At 45.1% G+C, this 19,622-nt stretch overlaps 1 protein-coding gene across 1 annotated transcript in view; it reads left to right on the plus strand.

Annotated features, from left to right (window-relative positions):
* The first annotated feature begins 342 nt into the window (after positions 1–342).
* The window catches only part of PPP1CA (protein phosphatase 1 catalytic subunit alpha), a 199,580-nt gene continuing 180,300 nt past the window's right edge, over positions 343–19,622 (plus strand). Inside the window, exon 1 of the mRNA XM_086953258.1 lies at positions 343–799. Coding sequence (XP_086809384.1) covers positions 745–799 — 55 coding nt within the window. The 5' untranslated portion in view covers positions 343–744. The remainder of the gene's footprint in view (positions 800–19,622) is intronic.

Below are 19,622 nucleotides of genomic sequence, written 5' to 3' on the forward strand. Positions count from 1 at the left end.
AAAATGTCACCCAGTTGTGCCGGAAATAGCCCAATCTGACAACACTGTGGCATCTACAGGCGGCTTGCACACGTGCTCTCCTGTGGCTGCAGTACCAGGTTTATAACATCAGCTGTGCAGCCAACAGCAGAGCATCTTCTTCCGTTGCCCACTGGCCTCAGCACCGCCACCTCGCCAGCAGAAGTCGCTGCGGCGCTCCTTTCCGTGTCCAGTGCCTGCAGTATTTCCTCCTCCAGGACGTCAGGTGGCGCTGCTGGTCACGCTGGTGGCGCTCCTCCTGCCGCTCGTTGTCCATCACGTGCAGCAGTGCTTCCTCTAGCACGTCAGGAGGCGCTGCCAGCCACGCTGGTGGCGCTCCTCATGCCGCTCGTTGTCCATCGCGTGCAGCAGTGCTTCCTCCAGGACGTCAGGTGGCGCTGCCTTCCGGTCTCGCGACGCTCCTTGTACTTCCTTTTCCGGATCCCAAGTGGGAGGAGGGAGATAAAGGGAGGGAGCGACCGCCCGCCCCCACCCCCCGCCTCCCTCCCAGACTTTGCAAACTCCCTCTTCCTGTCGCCGAAGCCCTGAGAGCCGCGGGAGGGAGGGCATCAGATACCCCCGCCCTACACCTCTGCCCCCTCATACCTACATCAGAGTGCCGGAAACTAGGCCGGTGGGGATCTGCTGCACAGAGCCCCTCGGAGAGGCTGCTCGTTCACTCCCGCCCCAGTGTTAAACTACCCCACCCACAGCGACCTACCCATCATGGGCGACGGCGAGAAACTCAACATCGACTCCATCATCAGCCGGCTGCTGGAAGGTAACCTGACCCCTGCCCTCTCGGAAGGGTGCCTCTGACCCTTCCACCCTCACCTCTCCTGGGAGGAACACTCATCCCCCCCTCCAACCAGAGGGTGGGCTGGAGAGAGCTGTGGTGCGGATGGGATGTTAAGGAAATGCGTACGGCCGGCCTCGGCGGTTTGGTGCTGCCGTCCCTTTTTATCTAGTTGCACCCCCAGTATACGTTCAGGGCCAAGATATGGGGGAGGGGGGTACGGAAAATGACAGGAAGATAGAAATGGCGTCATGGAGGCGGGAAAAGAGCACTTGGAGGGTGGGAGTGTAAGGGAACAGGAGAAGGAATGTTTAAGTCAAGAGCGACAGGAAGACGCAGAAGAGTGCCAGGGAAATGACAGTAGGAACTGGAAAGGGAACGAATAACTACAGAGATATAAGAGAAGGGTGATCCGACTTTTGAAATGGGCAGAGAGGGGGAATAGGGAAAGAATATCAGTGTTGCTTGGAATGGGGATGCCTCAGTCGGCAGAAAGAGGGACGAGGGTTGGAGAGGCCACGTGACATTGAAAGGACATGGTGGCGGAGTGACAGGAGCGAACTGGTGCAACAGCTGTAGGGCAAGGATAACAAGGGCTAATGGGATAGCGTGACCCACGAATGTGGTAGCAAGCGTTAAAAGGCCTCTTAGTTATAGGACAATAACGTGAGGGCTCTAATGGAAAGTTAGTCGGAAGCGAGGGGTACCTGGAATGAGAGGGGTCAGGTGCGAAGATAGGTGACACTAAAAGGCTATATTTAAAACTGACCGGAGCAGCAGTGCAGAGAATATTGGAATGAAATATTGAAGGGGTGCTAGGGTAACCGGACAAGCAATCGGTGATCTGGTTGGAAAACCTCCACTTGAAGAGCAGTGAAAGGAACTGCGCATTCTTGACAAAAGTACTCTGGGAAGTAAAGTTGGAATCCGACAGAGTGGTTGATGTTTAGATGGTAGATGTTTTATTCCCTATCAGAAGATGGGGCGGAGGAAGCCAATGCCTTATTCCTTTATTTGATGTATCAGCTACCATGCATCTAGTGTTGTGTGTCGCTCTAGCTGTCCCATTGAATATAGACTGACTTTTAAAGTGTTTCTCGTATGTTCTATGTGAGACGGGCTAGTCTGTGGGGTAAGTATAGAGGAAAACTGAAGAATAGTGCCCTCACGATTTGTCAACAAAAGTTCAGAAAGAAAATTCAAGCATTCTTTTAAAGTTTCACGTGCGTTGGTTTTATTTTTCGTCGCATCTGCGGAAAAGGGTACAGCAGACACGTGTTGTGCCCTATTGGCCGTGGGCTTCAAGGCAAAAATCAGTTTTGCAGGCTGGTTGCATTCATGATGCTCTCAATACCTGGTATCTAGTATCTGCGGTCCACCGCAGATACTAGATCAAGCATGATCAATGTATTTGCAGCAGATGTTGAAGTGACTCCCCTGCATGATGCTCTCAATACCTGGTATCTAGTATCTGCGGTCCACCGCAGATACTAGATCAAGCATGATCAATGTATTTGCAGCAGATGTTGAAGTGACTCCCCTGCAGGCTGTTTAATTTTATTGGAATTATGGTTTTAATTAACTTAAATAATAAAGATTCTTCGATCATTCTTCATTCCTCTTGTGCTACAGGCATCTCCTTTTTGCTGTCAAATGTATTTTTTTTCCTTTATAGATTTGGAGTAGTGTTCTGAAACGGTGGCAGCTCATAAAGGTGTGGTGGTTCTTTTTTTGTCGCCACTTTTTTCTAGCCCAGTGGGTTACGTCTGCCGTGGAGTTTCTGCTGGGGCTTGACATTTCACGCACACCGAAAGCTCCAAGACAGTGAGTCATGGGTCACCTTTGTTTGATGGTTTTGATTCGGTCTCCCAACACTTTTGTGTTGGGGTCAGGAAGGATGGGTAATTTTTGCCTTTTTAGTCCCTCCAACAAACTCTGTACATTCTTTTTTTTTTTTTGTGGAGGTAGTGAGACTCTAAAACACACTGACAGTTCGTTGCAGTCATGGTTTGCTTACGTCGCCTTTGTAGTTCAGGTGCACATACAGCCCTCCCAACCCAGTAATGCCTGTAGCTGATTGGTTGTACCACCTTAAGCAGTCCCTGACCATTTAGGCAACATAACTTGGCGTTCTGTTACAGGCAGAGTTTCATTCTTGGAATGAGAAGCACGGCCTAGCGTATCTCTCTTCACCCGATATCTGGTTGCACAGCGTGAATTTAACTCGTCCCATTTTCGTATTAAATACAATGAAACAACAATGCAATACTATGTTAATTCTGTTGTCAATTGCTCTTCGGTTTAATGTCCTGAAACATTTTTTTTCCACAATATCGATTAATTGGTTATTAAATTGCTAATCAATCTATTTGCTACAATATATACAACATCAACAGAACAATATTCCAGATTCCTAAGTAATTTAACATCCAAAAATCAATGTCGTCCAATGCATTATGAATCCCTCCTTCAGGGGCCTCTCTGGAAAAAAAAGTGAGGTATTTTTAATCAAACCTGTTATATTACGGTATTGATATACAGAGATGGCTGCCACATTACAAAAATTGCACACAAAGATGGCAAAGCTGAAACTGAGCCCATGAAAATTCATGATAGTGAAATCACTGCATTCTGTGTAGCATGATCTGAGCAAGCCAGACCAGAAGTAGTGCGTTGTACCATCCTAAGTCGACTTGACTATTGTAACGCACTACTTCTGGAGGCCCCGGTAACACTTCTGGGCAAGTTGCAAAGGGTGCAAAATATTGCTGCCAAACTCGCCCTCTCTCGCCCCTACCATAGCTCTTCTACGGCAGCGCTGCGAGAACTTCATTGGCTGCCGGTCCATCTGCGGGTGCGCTACAAAGCAGCGTGTATTGTGTTCAGGGCTATTCATGGCCTGGGCCCCATCCCTTTGCGGCGAATGTTTGCCTGGTATCGTCCATCTCGAGCTCTACGCTCCTCGTCGTCCAGGCTACTGGTAGTCCCGCGATTCCAGAGAGTGAGGATGGGCGGCCGCTCGTTCAGAGTAGCGGCAGCCAAACTCTGGAACTCTCTGCCAATATCCTTGAGAAGCCTTGAAGATCTCCTAGCTTTTAGAAAGGCTCTGAAAACTTACCTTTTTCCCAGGATAGGCTGAGCTACTGTTTTCGCTGGATTATGGGTCAAAGCGCCAGGATGCCCTTGGTGGTGACAGGTCGCGCTATACAAGTATGCCACAAAAAAAAAAAATATATAGCGCTGTGACCAAATTAAAAACAGACAAAAGCCCATAAACTCCCAACATGCAAAAGTTAATAGAGTGCAGAAAAAACTGATCAGTCATGTGCCCACAAATTTCCAAGCCCCTTTATTGTCGCCAAGACTCGATGTATGGAGAAATCACAAACTTACTGGATGTCTGTAAACCACTGACAATCACGATAAAGAAACGTTTATGATGTGTCTTGAAACACTGCAGAGAACAAGATAGCAAGCCAACATGAATACTAATCCATAATACCCACAGGAATAAGTAGGATTGCTATCTTGTTCTCTACAGTGTTTCAAGGCACATTACAAACGTTTCTTTATCATGATTGTCAGTGGTTTACAGGCATCCAGTAAGTTTGCGATTTCTCCAACCATTGAGTCTTGGCTTGGTGAAACAATAAAGGGGTTTGGAAATTTGTGGTCACGTGATTTTCTTTCTTCACTCGTTGATTCATTTTTGCTTTTGCATGGTGGGTGTTTATGGGCTTTGGTCTGTTTTCAACCTCTACCGTTCTCGTGACGGAACCACGCTGTCATGAGACACGGGCAGCGTGTGCTCATGATGGCATGGTTGTCATGCTGCGGCTGCTCCACCCACGCGGCACTGATGAGGACGAATTGATGTGCGGGCGTGGTTATAACGGAACCACGCCGCCATGAGCACACACACCACCTGTGGCTCATGATGGTGCGGTTCAGTAACGAGCACAGAAGCGCCTGCACACCAACTCTCTGCATCAGAATTCCTGCCACGTAGAAGGGGTTAATTTGATCACTGCGCTATATTTTGATCATAGTTTGCTACACAGCATGCAGTGATTTCACCATCATGAGTTTTCATGGGCTCCGTTTCAGCTTTGCAATGTTTGTGCGCTATTTTGGCGATGTGGTAGCTATCCCTATATCTTAGTACAGTAATATATTATGTTTGATTAAAAATATCTCACAATTCTTTTCAGAGGCCCCAGAAGAAGGGATTGATCCCGAAATGCATTGGGTCACATTTATTTTTGGATGTTGAATTCATTTGGAATCCAGAATATTGTTCTGTTGATGTTGTATATTGAAACAAACAGATTGAGTAGCAATTTCATAACTAATCACTATTGTGGATAGCAAAATAAATGTTTCAGGACATTAAACCAGTAATAGACAACAGTATTAACAGTGTTGCATTGTTTCGTTGTATAATAAAATGGGATGAGTTAAATTCACGCTGTTCAACCAGACTTCGGGTGAAGTCACTTGCTCATATTTTTCAATTGTGAAGGGGAAGGTAACCTCTTTCTGGAGTGCACGCATACAAGTTAAGTTTGTTATAAAGTTTGTAGTTTTCAATTTAAAGAAAAGGTGTGCGCAGCAACATTTATTTAGTCTAGCGTATCTCTGCCATGCAAGGAGACAAGGCTATTTGACAGCTGTGACTACACCAGCCCCAGTTCACCATGACACGTCCATTTGGAGAAAAGCATCACCTGCCACCTGTTGTACACCAGTTATACACTGGAAGCCTCCGAGTATTCTACTACACCACCCACTATAATTAGCTGTCACCCCTCATTCCGCCTCTTTCCAAATACAATTGCACGGGTCGTTTGTCAAAGTTTAAAACTCCGTCTAACTGAAAAACAATTTGGGTGTGACAATCATTTAATTTTACAGCATCATTGAAACCAACTACGATGAGGCTCACACTGAGTGAGGCTTGGTGTTGATTTTCTTTGTATACGTATGGTAGGCGCAAGTAGAGAGTGCAAACGAATTGAAAATGGTCTTGGCCTGGTTTCATGATTCCTTTCTGCTGCTCTGTTTGTATAGTGTCCTGTAATTAGTTTTATTTGTTTAATAGGTACAAAGACAGTTTTGTTTAAAGTACAGCATTTGTTTAATGTGAAACTTGGTAAACTTGTACGTCCCACACCTTTTTATAGAAACTAATTAGCGTGTTCAACTCCCAGACCTCTTCTGTTACTCTGTCTAGAACTCTCCTATGGTGTTCTAGCTAAAGGTTTCTTTTAGATAAATCTGAAGGCAGCGCGCGCGCACTTTCCTCTTTAAACCATTTTGAGATTTGACTTCAGCTTTGGTCCTTCGTTAATGGGGTATTACCAGTTTGGGCTATCTGAACACGCTGCGCGTCCGTGTTTTTTATTATTTTTTTAAGTGTACTTGCCATCCGTTAATTTTTTGGCTGAAGTCTGCCAGACAGCACAGCTGTTTGGTCTGCTAAAGACATCTAGAGAACATTTCGAAATCTTCCTGAGAGTGCATTCCGCCCGTTGCCTACCATTTGGATTTGTGGTTTGTAAACCAAATTTCTGGCTTTCTGTTTGCTGCCTTGATTTGTCTTAGGCTGTCCAGCGTGAGTTGGTCCCTCCCAAGGAGCAAAGCCTTTTCACTCCAACTCCCTTGGTATTCTTCAACTGGTGCTCCTTTCTGTAAAAAGGCCTGGGAATCTTGATCTGATCTAGTCACATTTTCTGTGCATTCAAAGACCAATGTCCGATGTCACCCTCTGTCTTCGAGGGAGCTTGACGTTACTTTGCTTTTTTACTTCAAAGTGAGAGGATTTATGTGACAATCTAGCCTGATGCTGGAGGAAGGAAAGGGTAATTTCTAGCACACCAACAGTTGAATGAACTGTGCAAGTATTTCTGAATATATTAGAATTGGGACCATAAATGAAACACATTTTATCAAATTCTCGAGTGTTGGAATTGAATACTTTAATGGCGATCAAAACAACTTATTACACTAGGTGATGCCACTTCCCCATGTTATCGTTTGTGCTCTGTATATTTTTGAGTAAAGCTTGGTCTGTGCAAATGTAATTGGTCATTTCAATTGACATTGTGTCGTCTGTAAAGGCATACTCCACTCTATGTAACTGCACTCTGACACTTCACTCTGTGCCAATACACTCTACTCCACATCACCGCACTCTTCTCCACTGCGCTCTAAACCACTCCAGACTAGGCCATTCAAACGTTCTCTGCACTACTCCACTCTATGTCACTCTGCGAATGTACACTTTACTCTGTAAAACTCAATTCTACGCCCCAGCACTACACCAATCCACTGTAAGCCTCAATAATATATTCTGCCACTGCTTGCACTCTATGAAATTACAATCTATGCCACTCTACCCTAAGCCACTTCACTCTACTCTGAAACAATCTACTCTACGCTACTGCACTCTATGCCCCTCTGCTCCTCTCTGCCACAGCACTCTACGCCACTCTCCTCTGTGCGAATGCACTCTACCCGGTGCCACTCTATGCCACTGTGCTCTGGCCTGCTGTGCTCTATTCTGACCTGATTCACCTCTACACCTATACCACTGTGCCTGTCTTTTCCACTCCACTCTACAACAGGGCTAGCTAAAACACATTGGCAAACCAAATAGCTCTTGCATAGGCAAGACCGTTTGCCTTTGCAAAGGCTTGTTCCACTTGGGAGATGTGGCACGTTGATTAAAAAAGCTCAGTGGATTAATGGTTCTATAGCTTTTTGTTTAGCCTTTAAGGCAGTTTCCAATCGTGACCTGTTGCCTTGGCCTCATGAGGTCAATCCATTTATTTTGACTTTAGTTTATTATAACAATATACCATGACCCTGCAGGGCAGGCAGTAAGATCCGTATCAACAGTGGTGTTGATTGACAGAACATCTTAACTAACAATCAGCCAGCCCAATGTGAAAGACTCAAAGTGATTGATAGTGTATAGATGTCATTATAATAGTGCTCCTTAATAAAGCATATGATCTGGAGACCTTTGCTTCCTGCATGTTTTGCGGACTTACATCGCCTTGTAAAGCCATCTTCAGTGGAAGCAATATATTTCTGAAAAGTGATTGATATATTGAGTTAGAAATGGATTGCTGGGGCCACTTCCCGAATTTGGAGATACCCATGTGAAAGATGAAGGGTTTTAACGTTGACTTCTGCTCTGCAGTGAAATAAAGTGCAGACAAGATATGCCTTTGGCATTCAGCGGATGTTTGGGTGGGCTCATGCAGGGCGTGCGACAGGCAAATGGATCGTGGTTGCTGATAACTGTATATTTTGGCGTAAATGTACTGAATTGGCTCTAGTTGCATGTTTTGACTCTGGGGAATCCAGAAGTGGAAAACCTAGCAACACTCGGAGGTAGCAGCCTTGTGGAAACCATGGAGCAGCCTTGTGGAAACCATGGAGCAGTCTCTTGAGGTATCCCACATCTGAGCTACCAATAGCGCTAAAAAAATCTGAATTGGAATAGCCTTTTGGAGATCAGTCCAACAGTAAATGCCCTGCTCCCTACATGTCCATGTCCTCCCTTTAATACCATGCACTTGGATTTATCGAAAAGCTGTAGCTATAACCTTGTAGGAAGCCTGCAGAGGATTTGTGGCAAATACTGTTGTATGGCTTTCCACTAAGAACGCAACACAGAAGGGTCGTCTTAAGCAGCGGGTGCTAGTTTCAAACCTTCTACATTGAGGAAAAATACTCCCTCTGGGGCATTGCCAAATGATCACAGAAGGGTACTTGTACAAAGAAAAGCTACTAGTTGCATGATTTCCTTCGATGCAAATATTCATGTATGGGTATAGTCTCATGAACGTAAAGCGGATGCTTCTTAGGAGGTGGATAGCTACTATTTATGATCCTCCATTGAGGAACATAATCATCAGTGGGAATAAAGTCTAATAAATGCTACACAGGCGTTTCTCTGCAGGAAGCATCATTCTCATTAGTTCTACTGCTGTTTGGGCTATAGAAATACCATGTACTTACATGCACTACTTGTTCCTGTAAGTTTATCCTCTTTTTTTAAATGCAACTGGTGGCCTTGTAGTAAGCAAAGTGCTAATATGACTGACTTCCACTGAGAGTATATCTTCCTGTGACAGTGTTAACTATTGAGTACCCCCGACGCTCCTCCACCTGGGAGGGAATGTGCTGGAATACACGACTGTCATGAAGAAGAATCATTGTCTTTCAAATTTGCTCAGATGCTTCATATTTGTTTTTTAAAATTCTAATAGTTGAACCTGTGAAACGTGTAAAATGAAGTCCCTCTACAGCCCCACACACTGCCCTAGAAGTGTGATTTGATGCTACTCGATTGTGTTACTAAAACCTGGCCGAATGTAGCTTCTTACATTGTCCTGCAAGGGGTGTCCAGAGTGGTTCCAGTAAAGCCAGCTCTCTACCTTTTTGATAATTCCTCCTGTCTGAGTTTAATTTATTTTAACTAAATGTAATTTAAGTGGGAATCTTGCCTGCAGTGATTCTGGCCCTCTTGGACCTTTAAACACACCTGGCTGAGGGGCGCCTTCTCCTCGTAGAGCAGAGGTCTACAATCTGTGGAGTCCTAGGAAGGTTGCTTAACATTCCACAGCCTCATCTGTGCCTGGAATCCAAAATGTTTGCTTTCGTTTTGGAAAAAGACAACCGTCCCGGGACGGCTAATTTTGATCTTTAAAATGCTTCAGCTGAAGTTTCAATGAGTCTCCTGTGCTGTGAAAAGCTTTTGCACCAGTGTGCCTGATGAAATACAAATGTGCACTACTAGTTACTCTGCAAATGTATAGGGTGCTTGGGAGCGATTCTGGCTTTAATTGATGGAATCACTCCAAGATTTGTGATACATTTTTAGGTCGAGCCTGTCAGTGCGCTTGCGCATTGAGCTTGCGAGATATTGGGGCTTAACCAGAGCTTAACCATCTGGCGATTTGATGCTGAGCCCGCGAAAAGCAAGCTCAATGCGCCAGGGCATTGACCTAAAAAGCGCGTGCACATCAAATCCACTAGCCTCCCTCCTACAGGCATGCCCCAGCGTGTGCTGTGCCTCAGGCATTTCTCCTCCCCAAATTTATTCACTGCCCACGGCTTTCACTTTGACGCCCGCCAGGCCGTCTCTCGCCTCACGCTTATCACGCTCCCCTTCTCTCTAGTTTTTTCTTTTGAGTTTTTTGCCATACAGCTTTCCTCAGTGTTGTCACCACCCACCCCTTGCTCCTTGTTTTAAAAAGTTGCATTATGGCTGTTGCTGCTTCCACCCTCCGACACGAACGCAGCCATTTTCACAAGCAGACTGTGAATGTGCATGTACTTTGCTCCTAGCCTCTCGTCTTACAATGTGGCATTTATGTAAGTGGAGCTTAATTTTGATTTTTTAAGTTTTATTTAGCGCAAACTCGACTTGCCTGAGAGAGCTTTACATGGGCACCTGTTGAAGTACAGACACATATTAATTGGACACGGTGAATTTGGGATTTGCCAAGGATCACAGTATGCTTGAGTATATCTGCCGTTAGGCTGGATGCAAACACTGGTAAGGGAGGAGGATTAAGCCATGAACGTCCCGGGGAGTGAGTGGGTTAAGCAATCATCCAAATCACTTTAGACAGGGGAAGCACACACCGAGGAGGTAATCCGTGCATATTGTCGCCCACTCCAGCTCTACCCCACATCCATATAACTTCACGGAAAGAGGGCTATGCTGTGCAGCAAGGTCACTGTGTCGAGCAGAGGCAGCCTCAGGTTCTTGTCAGCATTCTGGTTTTGCTGTACTTGTTTTTCTTGCAGTAAACCTTGCTGCATTAGCAGTGATTCATTTTGAGTGCAAATCGTCCCAAAGTCCTATTTTAGAGGGGCAACACCGGCTTTTGGAGATTAACTGGGGAGTCTGTATATATTAATGAACCTGGGAGATATACTAACGTTTTGGTTACTTAGTTATGTGTGTCTCAAAGTCTTTGTTATTTTCTGTTAGACCCCGCGGTTGTTATACATTGATTAAAAAAAAAAAGCGCATCCCAGGCATCATTTTTCCTGTTGTAGGGGCGACTAAACAGCATTTAATGTGAAAAACAAATGTTGACTTCTTTCTTGGAGGAGGGGTGCTTGCCTGCAACTCTTTCCAAGTTGCTGAAGGTCAGCCGTTTGCAGTATGAGGCATTTCTATAGGCATGCAAAACCATTTCTAACGCGAAACATGCAAAATGTTTACACTGGATTCATCATCATATGCAATTGCCGGTCCATTTTATCATAAGTAAACGCGATACCACAAATGTGTGAACTAGCTAATGCAAATCGCAAGCTTGACCTGCGCACTTTAGTCAAAGCTTTGAGCCACCTACCTTGTGTATAACCTCGAAGTCAGAAGCTTAGGAATGGGGCTAAGGTGCACTTGCTGTTGGTTTTCTCTGGGAGCCGGGCTAACTCATCCTTTCATCATTCTGAGGTCAGTAAATTGTAACGACCGAGTCTGACCACATCTTAAATTAAAACACCAGAGGGCACTGTGTGCGGTATATGAATGGTGACCGTTAAAAACTGCTGTTATCAGATATTCTTCACAATGGCATTGTGTGGGTAGCTTAAAACGGACCTTATGTACGTGAAGTATTTCACTTGACAAATTTGCAAAGACAGTCCCAGGACTATTCTGGTTACAGATGTAGATTTGTTTGTACTTTTCAAACTTGCATACACATTATTCAGAGTCAAAAGTAATATTGTGCTTGGAAAACAAATGTTTATGGCAGTTCGTTTGTGTTACTTTATGACATCAAAAAAGGAAAACTGTTAAAATGCAAGTTTAGTGCTCTTGACCAGACATCCGTTTGATAATGCTTATAATAAAAAAAACGTAAGACTCACTTGAGCGTGCAAGTGAGTGGATAAGAAATCTGGTTTAAAATGCAACTTTATCAGAAAATGCAGAGCACATTTTTGCAATCTGTTTAAAATCTTTTTTTGCTATTTACATTCAACACCTTGCATTGAATTTTCTAAAATGTTAAAATATTTTTTTTCTTTCCTTTACAAGACCTACTTTATAAGTCAATTTGTGTGTGGCTTATATTTAGGGTAAATTGAGTTATTTTCGAGTTCACTTACAAACTAGCTTCCAAAATATCAGGAAATCATAAAAACCTCTAATCTCGGCAGTGACAAGATGGCACATGAAGGGCCTGCAAAGGCTAATGGTGGTACAGAAGGAGACTGCATGTATGGCTGCAGAATACAGTTTGAGACTCTACACTTTTTATGCACAGAGCACAGACTGCATGTACTGCACATGGGGTGGTGTCCTGTGTTACTTGTACACATTAACGTCCCCGATTAAGACTTCCTGATGTTTTGCAAGGTCACAAGTGCAATGGGCTGAAGTTGTAGGTTCACTTGTTACCATACCAGCAGAATTTCAGCAGTCTTGAATTGCAAACTTAACTTCCATTGCACTAAAGTTTTTCAAGGAACATACATCCAACTACGGCTTCTCCAACAAGTAGCTTGTTTCAGTTTTGAGTTTCGTTTGTGTTCACACTAGGGCTTTAAAAGCACCACTTTCTATTAAGAGGTCAATAGAACAGTGTTGTACATTACTAGGTACAATGTCAGCGTCTTCCTAGAAGGCGCTCTCACATCAAGGCATCAGACCTCAAAAAGATAAGTCAAATGTTTGGCATCTTGCTGTACTCCGAGCACCCTCTTGAAGTACCGGATGAATTGTCTCCGGTGTAACATGACTTTGCACGTATAACGAAGTACATTTAACCAGTGAGGCTCCAAAGTATTATTTTCTTCCTGATTGATCATAAATGTACGAATTGGAGAGTCTTTACCAAAGACCATCTCCGTCGGTTTTAGCATTGATCATTCATTATTGCTATATGCAAACCCTCGAATAAAGCACTGATTGTAATCTAGTATCGGTAAGAGATAAGGAACAATATTTCATTAAATCGCATACAAACTGCAAAAATACCAAAACCAAGCCATATAAATACATTGCAATTTGTGCTCTTTGACCTGAATGTGAACATCTTTTCTCTGAGGTTTTCACTTGGCTCTCTGCTGGCGAGTGGGTCTATGAACCAAACGCTCTTGCTTTACTGAAAATCATTTCTATGTCCAGATTCACTCGGATGGACACGTAACCCCACACACACACACAACCCCACACACACACCCCCCCACACACACCCCCCCACACACACAACCCCCCACACACACAACCCCCCACACACACAACCCCCCACACACACACCCCCCCACACACCCCCCCCCCCACACCCCCCCCCCCACACACCCCCCCCCCCACACACACACCCCCCACACACACACCCCCCCCACACACACCCCCCCCACACACACACCCCCCCCACACACACACACCCCCCACACAGACACACCCCCCACACACCCCCCCACACACACAACCCCACACACACACAACCACCCCCCCCCCCCCACACACACAACCCCACACACACACAACCCCACACACACACAACCCCACACACACACACACCCACACACACACACCCCCCCACACCCCCCCCACACACACCCCCCCTACACACACCCCCCCTACACACACCCCCCCACACACACCCCCCCTACACACACACCCCCACACACACACCCCCCCACACACACACCCCCCCACACACCCCCCCACACACACCCCCACACACACACACCCCCACACACACAACCCCCCACACACAACCCCCACACACACAACCCCCACACACACAACCCCCACACACACAACCCCCACACACACAACCCCCCACACACACAACCCCCCCACACACACAACCCCCCACACACACAACCCCCCACACACACAACCCCCCACACACACAACCCCCCCACACACACAACCCCCCACACACACAACCCCCCCCACACACACAACCCCCCCCCACACACACAACCCCCCCCACACACACAACCCCCCCCACACACACAACCCCCCCACACACACAACCCCCCCACACACAACCCCCCCCACACACAACCCCCCCCACACACAACCCCCCCCACACACACCCCCCCCACACACAACCCCCCCCCACACACAACCCCCCCCACACACAACCCCCCCCACACACAACCCCCCCACACACAACCCCCCCCACACACTAACCCCCACACACAACCCCCCCCACACACGACCCCCCCCCACACACGACCCCCCCACACACACGACCCCCCCACACACACGACCCCCCCCACACACACGACCCCCCCCACACACACGACCCCCCCCACACACACGACCCCCCCCACACACACGACCCCCCCACACACTACCCCCCACACACACTACCCCCCACACACACTACCCCCCACACACAACCCCCCCACACACACGACCCCCCCACACACAACCCCCCACACTCCCAACCCCCCCCACACTTAACCACACACAACCCGAAACACAATACACACAACCCCACACACAACCCCACACACAACTATCTATCGCATCACCACAGCATCACTCAGCACCACCACCGCATCACTCGGGGGCACCACAACATCACTATGCGCTACCACAGCATCACTGAACGCCACAGTATCACTCGTCGCCGCCACAACATCACTCATCGCCACCACAGCATCAATCTGTGCAACCATTCAACAACTGGTTCAAATGTTATCTCAATGTTTCAAGCTTTATTACAAATGCCACAAAGATGTTAATATTTCACTTCTGTTCTTGGATTTTCGTCCCAATAAAATACACTGAACATAATCTTCACAAAAGTTATTTACAAATGTTTAAGCAATTGCCATTATAAATTACAATAACTTTTATTTAAGTATTAATTATTCTAAAAAATAATAAAAGCAATTATTTGCAATATCAATACATCTAAGTCACGTAAATACAACACGCTTTGCATTACAAATGCTATAGGTGTCACATTTGAGAAAGTTAGAACTATTGCAATTGTGAATGACGAAACTATTAATTTCGCTATTTTCAAAACCAACACATCAATAAAAAAATGGTCATTTACAATACCAATAGCTCAAACTTTCCTAATGCGAGACCTGTTGCATTGCAAAGGCTTGTTTTGTTTAGTGGTAATGCAAAGGGTTAACTGTGCTCTGAAGTGCATGCTTTTAATCGTAACTGTATTTACACTGCCGTTAGTACCCATAAGAAGGTGTTGAGGGACAGTTATGTAAAAAATAAAAATGCACTACATATGTAAATGTAAATGTGTAGGCATTTATATAGCGCACTGCTACCCGTAGGCGTCCTGGCGCTTAGACCGCTGCGAAACCCTTCCTGGCTTCCCTGAGAGATGGTCCCTTACTGGGTATCTCCAGGGTGAGACCAGGCATCCCCGGCGGTCTGGTGGGGCCGTTAGTGAAGATGAGGCAAGCTAATGCCCAGAGTTGCCGAGTGTGATCGCTGCTCAGAGTGGGCACCGAGGCGAGAGAATTATCGAGTCCGCTGACCCTGGTCCAAAAACCTGCCGCGCCGGGAATCGAACCCTGGTCCCGGGCCGTCCTCTGCTCTCGGGTCTGCCGCCTCTAACCAGTGAGCCACACTACTTCACTACTATATGCTTTGGTATTACTAAAATCTACACCTTGGAAGCTCCATTTTATAGTAAAACTATCTACACATTTTGTATCCTATCTTATACTGTTTAATGCACATATAAAATATTCAGTGCTTTCTGTCACAAGCGGACCTCGTAGCACTAGAAATACACATGTCACTATTCTCTACTGCACCAACCAAGATTTAATTCTGTGGCTCTCTGGTTACACACAGACCTCTGCAGTGCGTTAACTAATATAGGTTTCATAATGTGCTACAGTGCATTTCCCACGGAGTAATAATAATTTTTTTCTAAATTTGTTGCCCATTTTATATGTAGGTAACTGATTGTGAAAGACTTAAAAAACATACAGAATATTTTGGGGCTTATTTGAGTCGCTGCCAGAGCATCACTTTTTTTTTATATATATATTCTGGCATCAAAAGCATCTCAACCATACCTATGAGGCAGGTCAAAGTCTCTCTGCATGGCTTTGCATGGCCTCATAAGTATGGAATAAGACAAAGCAGCACAAGTCATTGCGTTGCCTTATTCTGCGTCAAGGAGGTGTTACATGGGCTTTGCATGAGAGTTCCATGCAGTACCTAAGATTTTGATGCTGCCCCAGATCTACCAAATCACAAACCTGGGCAGTGCCAACACATACACCTCTCCAGTGGAGGCTTAACCGGGGAGAAGGTTTTTAATTTCTCCTCGTTTCTTTCCTCTTTCAATTTGTGCTGCATTCTGCAGCTCACACAAAAAGAGGAACACTTCTCTGAATTGATTTTGTGAAGGAAGGTGCCCCTTCTTGCACAAAAACAATGTTGGTGCTAGGTAGCAATTTGTGCTCCAACACAAGGGGAAAGGACAGGAATGCACTGAATTTCATAAATATGGTGCATTCCTGCCTTTTCACAATGGCATGAGGCGACACAGCAAGAGGACTTGCGGCGCTGTCCTACACCAATTCCGCATAAATGAGTCCCTTTATTTTTAGCTACACCTCTGACCATGCTCACCACGCTCCTGGACCTTTAATATTTCCCAACCGTAAAAATGATTTGCTGTGGGAATTGGGGGCATTTATGGCTGTCAGTGAGGAGTACCAGGGTCTAGAAATTTGTCAGGAGGGGGTACTTATGCCTACAAACCTTTGAGAAGCGTATGGGCATGAAAATGTTTGAAGACCTATGTTGTAGAGCGATGGTCTTAATTTGGTTTCCGGAGTCAAAGTATTTCAGCTTTGCTAGCACTTTCACTAATTTGCACGACATCCCGCCAGTCCATTTACACTTTGATCCTTTAAAATGATTAACAGGAGGTTGGGTCTCATTTTTTCAACCCATGGCTGTGGGATTTGAGCTGTTTAAAATCTTTCAGTGAGCACTGATGTGTTCATAGGCTAATACTGTTTAGTCAGGAATGTCAAAGTTCATGCCGTTGACCTACATACAGTTCGTGCTTCCACTATGAATTACTGGTTATTTAATTGTTTTTAATCCCCAAGTAACACCTCGTTCAAGATGAGAATATGCACTGTTCAATTCAGAAGATACTATCCACTGAATAATTTCCTTTCAGCACAGCACATTCCGTTTTTAAACTTTAAAAAAGCAATTGAAATCTGCAGACTTTACCAGAGCCAACTTTAGTAGTCTCTCCTTGTATGTGTAATTCTAAAGACACTAATAGTTCACTTGAATAACCAAAGGATTGGTTTGAGCTAATCCTAAAAATGTGGCCTTGCTTGATGATAAACTATATTAAATACGGATGTTGGGATTGTGAAGCTTTCCTTTACAGCCAAACCAAAGCCAATCAAACAGTCTAAACCATGGGTACTCGCAAAAGGCAGTTTGGGATGTACCAGAAGGCCAAATCAATGCACTGACACTCCCCATCACAGTCCATCGTGTCCTTAAAAATAAAAAATAAAAATATATATATATATTTATATATATCACAAAAGAGTTGCCCCCTTAGAGAAGCCACACAAAGGTAGGTATTCTTATTCTGTTTATTCCAGGAAGTCACAGCATAGTATAGCACCTTGCATGAAAATAGTTCCCAAATCGCCGACGCGTTTCGTGCTTCCTAGCACTTTTTCATAGGCATGGATTGTCAAAACAACGCAAGGCAACGTTGTGCACTTTTATTTCAACCTGACTCCCGCCCCTGTGGGCGTTGGCTCCTCGCAGAGCTTTATGGTCCCAGTAGTGCACACAGGTATTCCTCTCGTGAGTTTGCTCATTGCGTTGTCAAATGAAGACTTGTTAAACCCCAGTGGGTATGCAAACTGTTCAACTCCTGCTGCGCTGTTCTTATGAACCTTCCAAAACGCAATGAGCAAACAGGTCCTAGTCCAATTCACCAATCGCCACGAACCTAACCCAACAAATGTGAGACATTGTCTTGCTGCCTTTCTTTGCGAAACGCTTCTTTAGTCCACATGAACATAAAACTCCCTAACTCAGCCCAGCGTTGTAGTCTTTAAAACAGTTCATAAACCAGAAACCAGGCAATTGAGGAACAGTTTGCAGGAACACTGACGGCTCTTTGCGGTGTGACCTCTGGGGTTCCTGCAAAGCCGCCTCCCTAATCATTCTTGTTTGTTATTTTCCTAAAATGGAAACCTCAGAAGTAACCACTGTCGCAGTCTAATTGAGCAACACTAATACATTCATGGTAAATATATGTATCTCGTACATGTATGACCTTAATCAATGGATGGGATAATTATCCTTTGTTTTGTATCCCTCCTGATTCTACTGTAAAGCGCTCTGATACCCTCACAGGTCTGGTTCGCGCTCTATAAAACTCTAAATAAATAAATCACCTTCGCTTTAATTGAATTGAAAAATTGAGGAGTGGTCATGATTTTTTTTTTTTCATTTCGCGGCCGGACTGGAGGCTCAGATTATGCTTGTTAAAAGCTTAAAACCACATAAGCAACATTCACAATAAGCCTGCAATAAATCACATAAGCAACATTCACAAGAAGCCTGCAATAAAATGTTTTAAGCATTTATTCAGAAGACCAGTTATCATCCCTCATGCTGTCTTACCTAAACCCCAATGAATCACCTTTTGAAGCTGAAGCGAGTCTCACTGAATGTGCTCTAAATTTGGAAACAGTCCCTTGACAGAACCAATTATACCTATCTGGACAGAGTTGAGGTCACTGTCCTTTAAGACCTTTGGAGACCAATAGGTAATTGCCCTGTAGAATCCAGTGTACATTTTCTTGGTGCAATCCTTGTATGCCCTTAAACACATTATTTAAGAATTGGAAATGCTGGCATGCTGCATTGCTCACAGATCAATACCGGCCTGGCTGAATTCCATTCAGAAAATTGCTTACAATTCCACTAAGAGGACACCTGATAAGTCACTGTCCTTTAAATGCTGATCACAATTTGCGAGAAACGGAGAGACTTGTTCGGGCACACGACACACGGCGATAGTTCTGTGGAGGGCAATTACCTTAGAAAACATTATTCAGTGTGCTTTTAGCTTGATAACTTTGTCCGCTTCCGAAACATTTTATATGTCATGTAATGCGAAAAAATAACGATAGAAAAAAATAATTTTCTCATCTACATAACGCGAACAACGTAACAATTCCACATCGGCATACATGGGTGCAAAGCAGGGAGGTAGGAAACCCAGGTGGTTTGAGGAAGAGACTGGTTGCAGGGGTGAAGGATATTAAGCACTTAGGTGATGGAGCTGGAGGGGGGGTATGTTCTCTCCTCCCACCCAGATTGTTTTCTGGCCTGCAGTGGCACTTTTCTCCACATCAGTGACTGCTTACCACAGAGCAGAGATTTAGTTGGATGAAGGGAGTAGCCCCGTCTGGCAGGACAAGCGCTGCCTGCCCCTGCTTCTTGGCGCTACATTTGCAGTTTTCTATAGCGCGACCTCGACCCGAACTTATCAGAGCACTTTACATGAGCACCAGCTGTGTTACAAATGGGCACATTCATTGTTGCTATGCAGGGGGAAGAGTAGGTGATTTGCCCAGAATATAAATCAACAAAGGAGAGAGAGTATTTCACCATGTAGGTGTGGAAGGAACTCCTGGTCCCCTGACCTGAATATAACACAACAAATAAGAGGTTCGTTACAACCTGTTTTATAAGGTGCATAGATTATACCCCAGATTTGGGACAACCTTTGTCCTTAGACACCTCACTCAC

Source organism: Lissotriton vulgaris, chromosome 1_2 (assembly GCF_964263255.1).
Source record: "Lissotriton vulgaris chromosome 1_2, aLisVul1.2, whole genome shotgun sequence".
NCBI lineage: Eukaryota > Metazoa > Chordata > Amphibia > Caudata > Salamandridae > Lissotriton > Lissotriton vulgaris.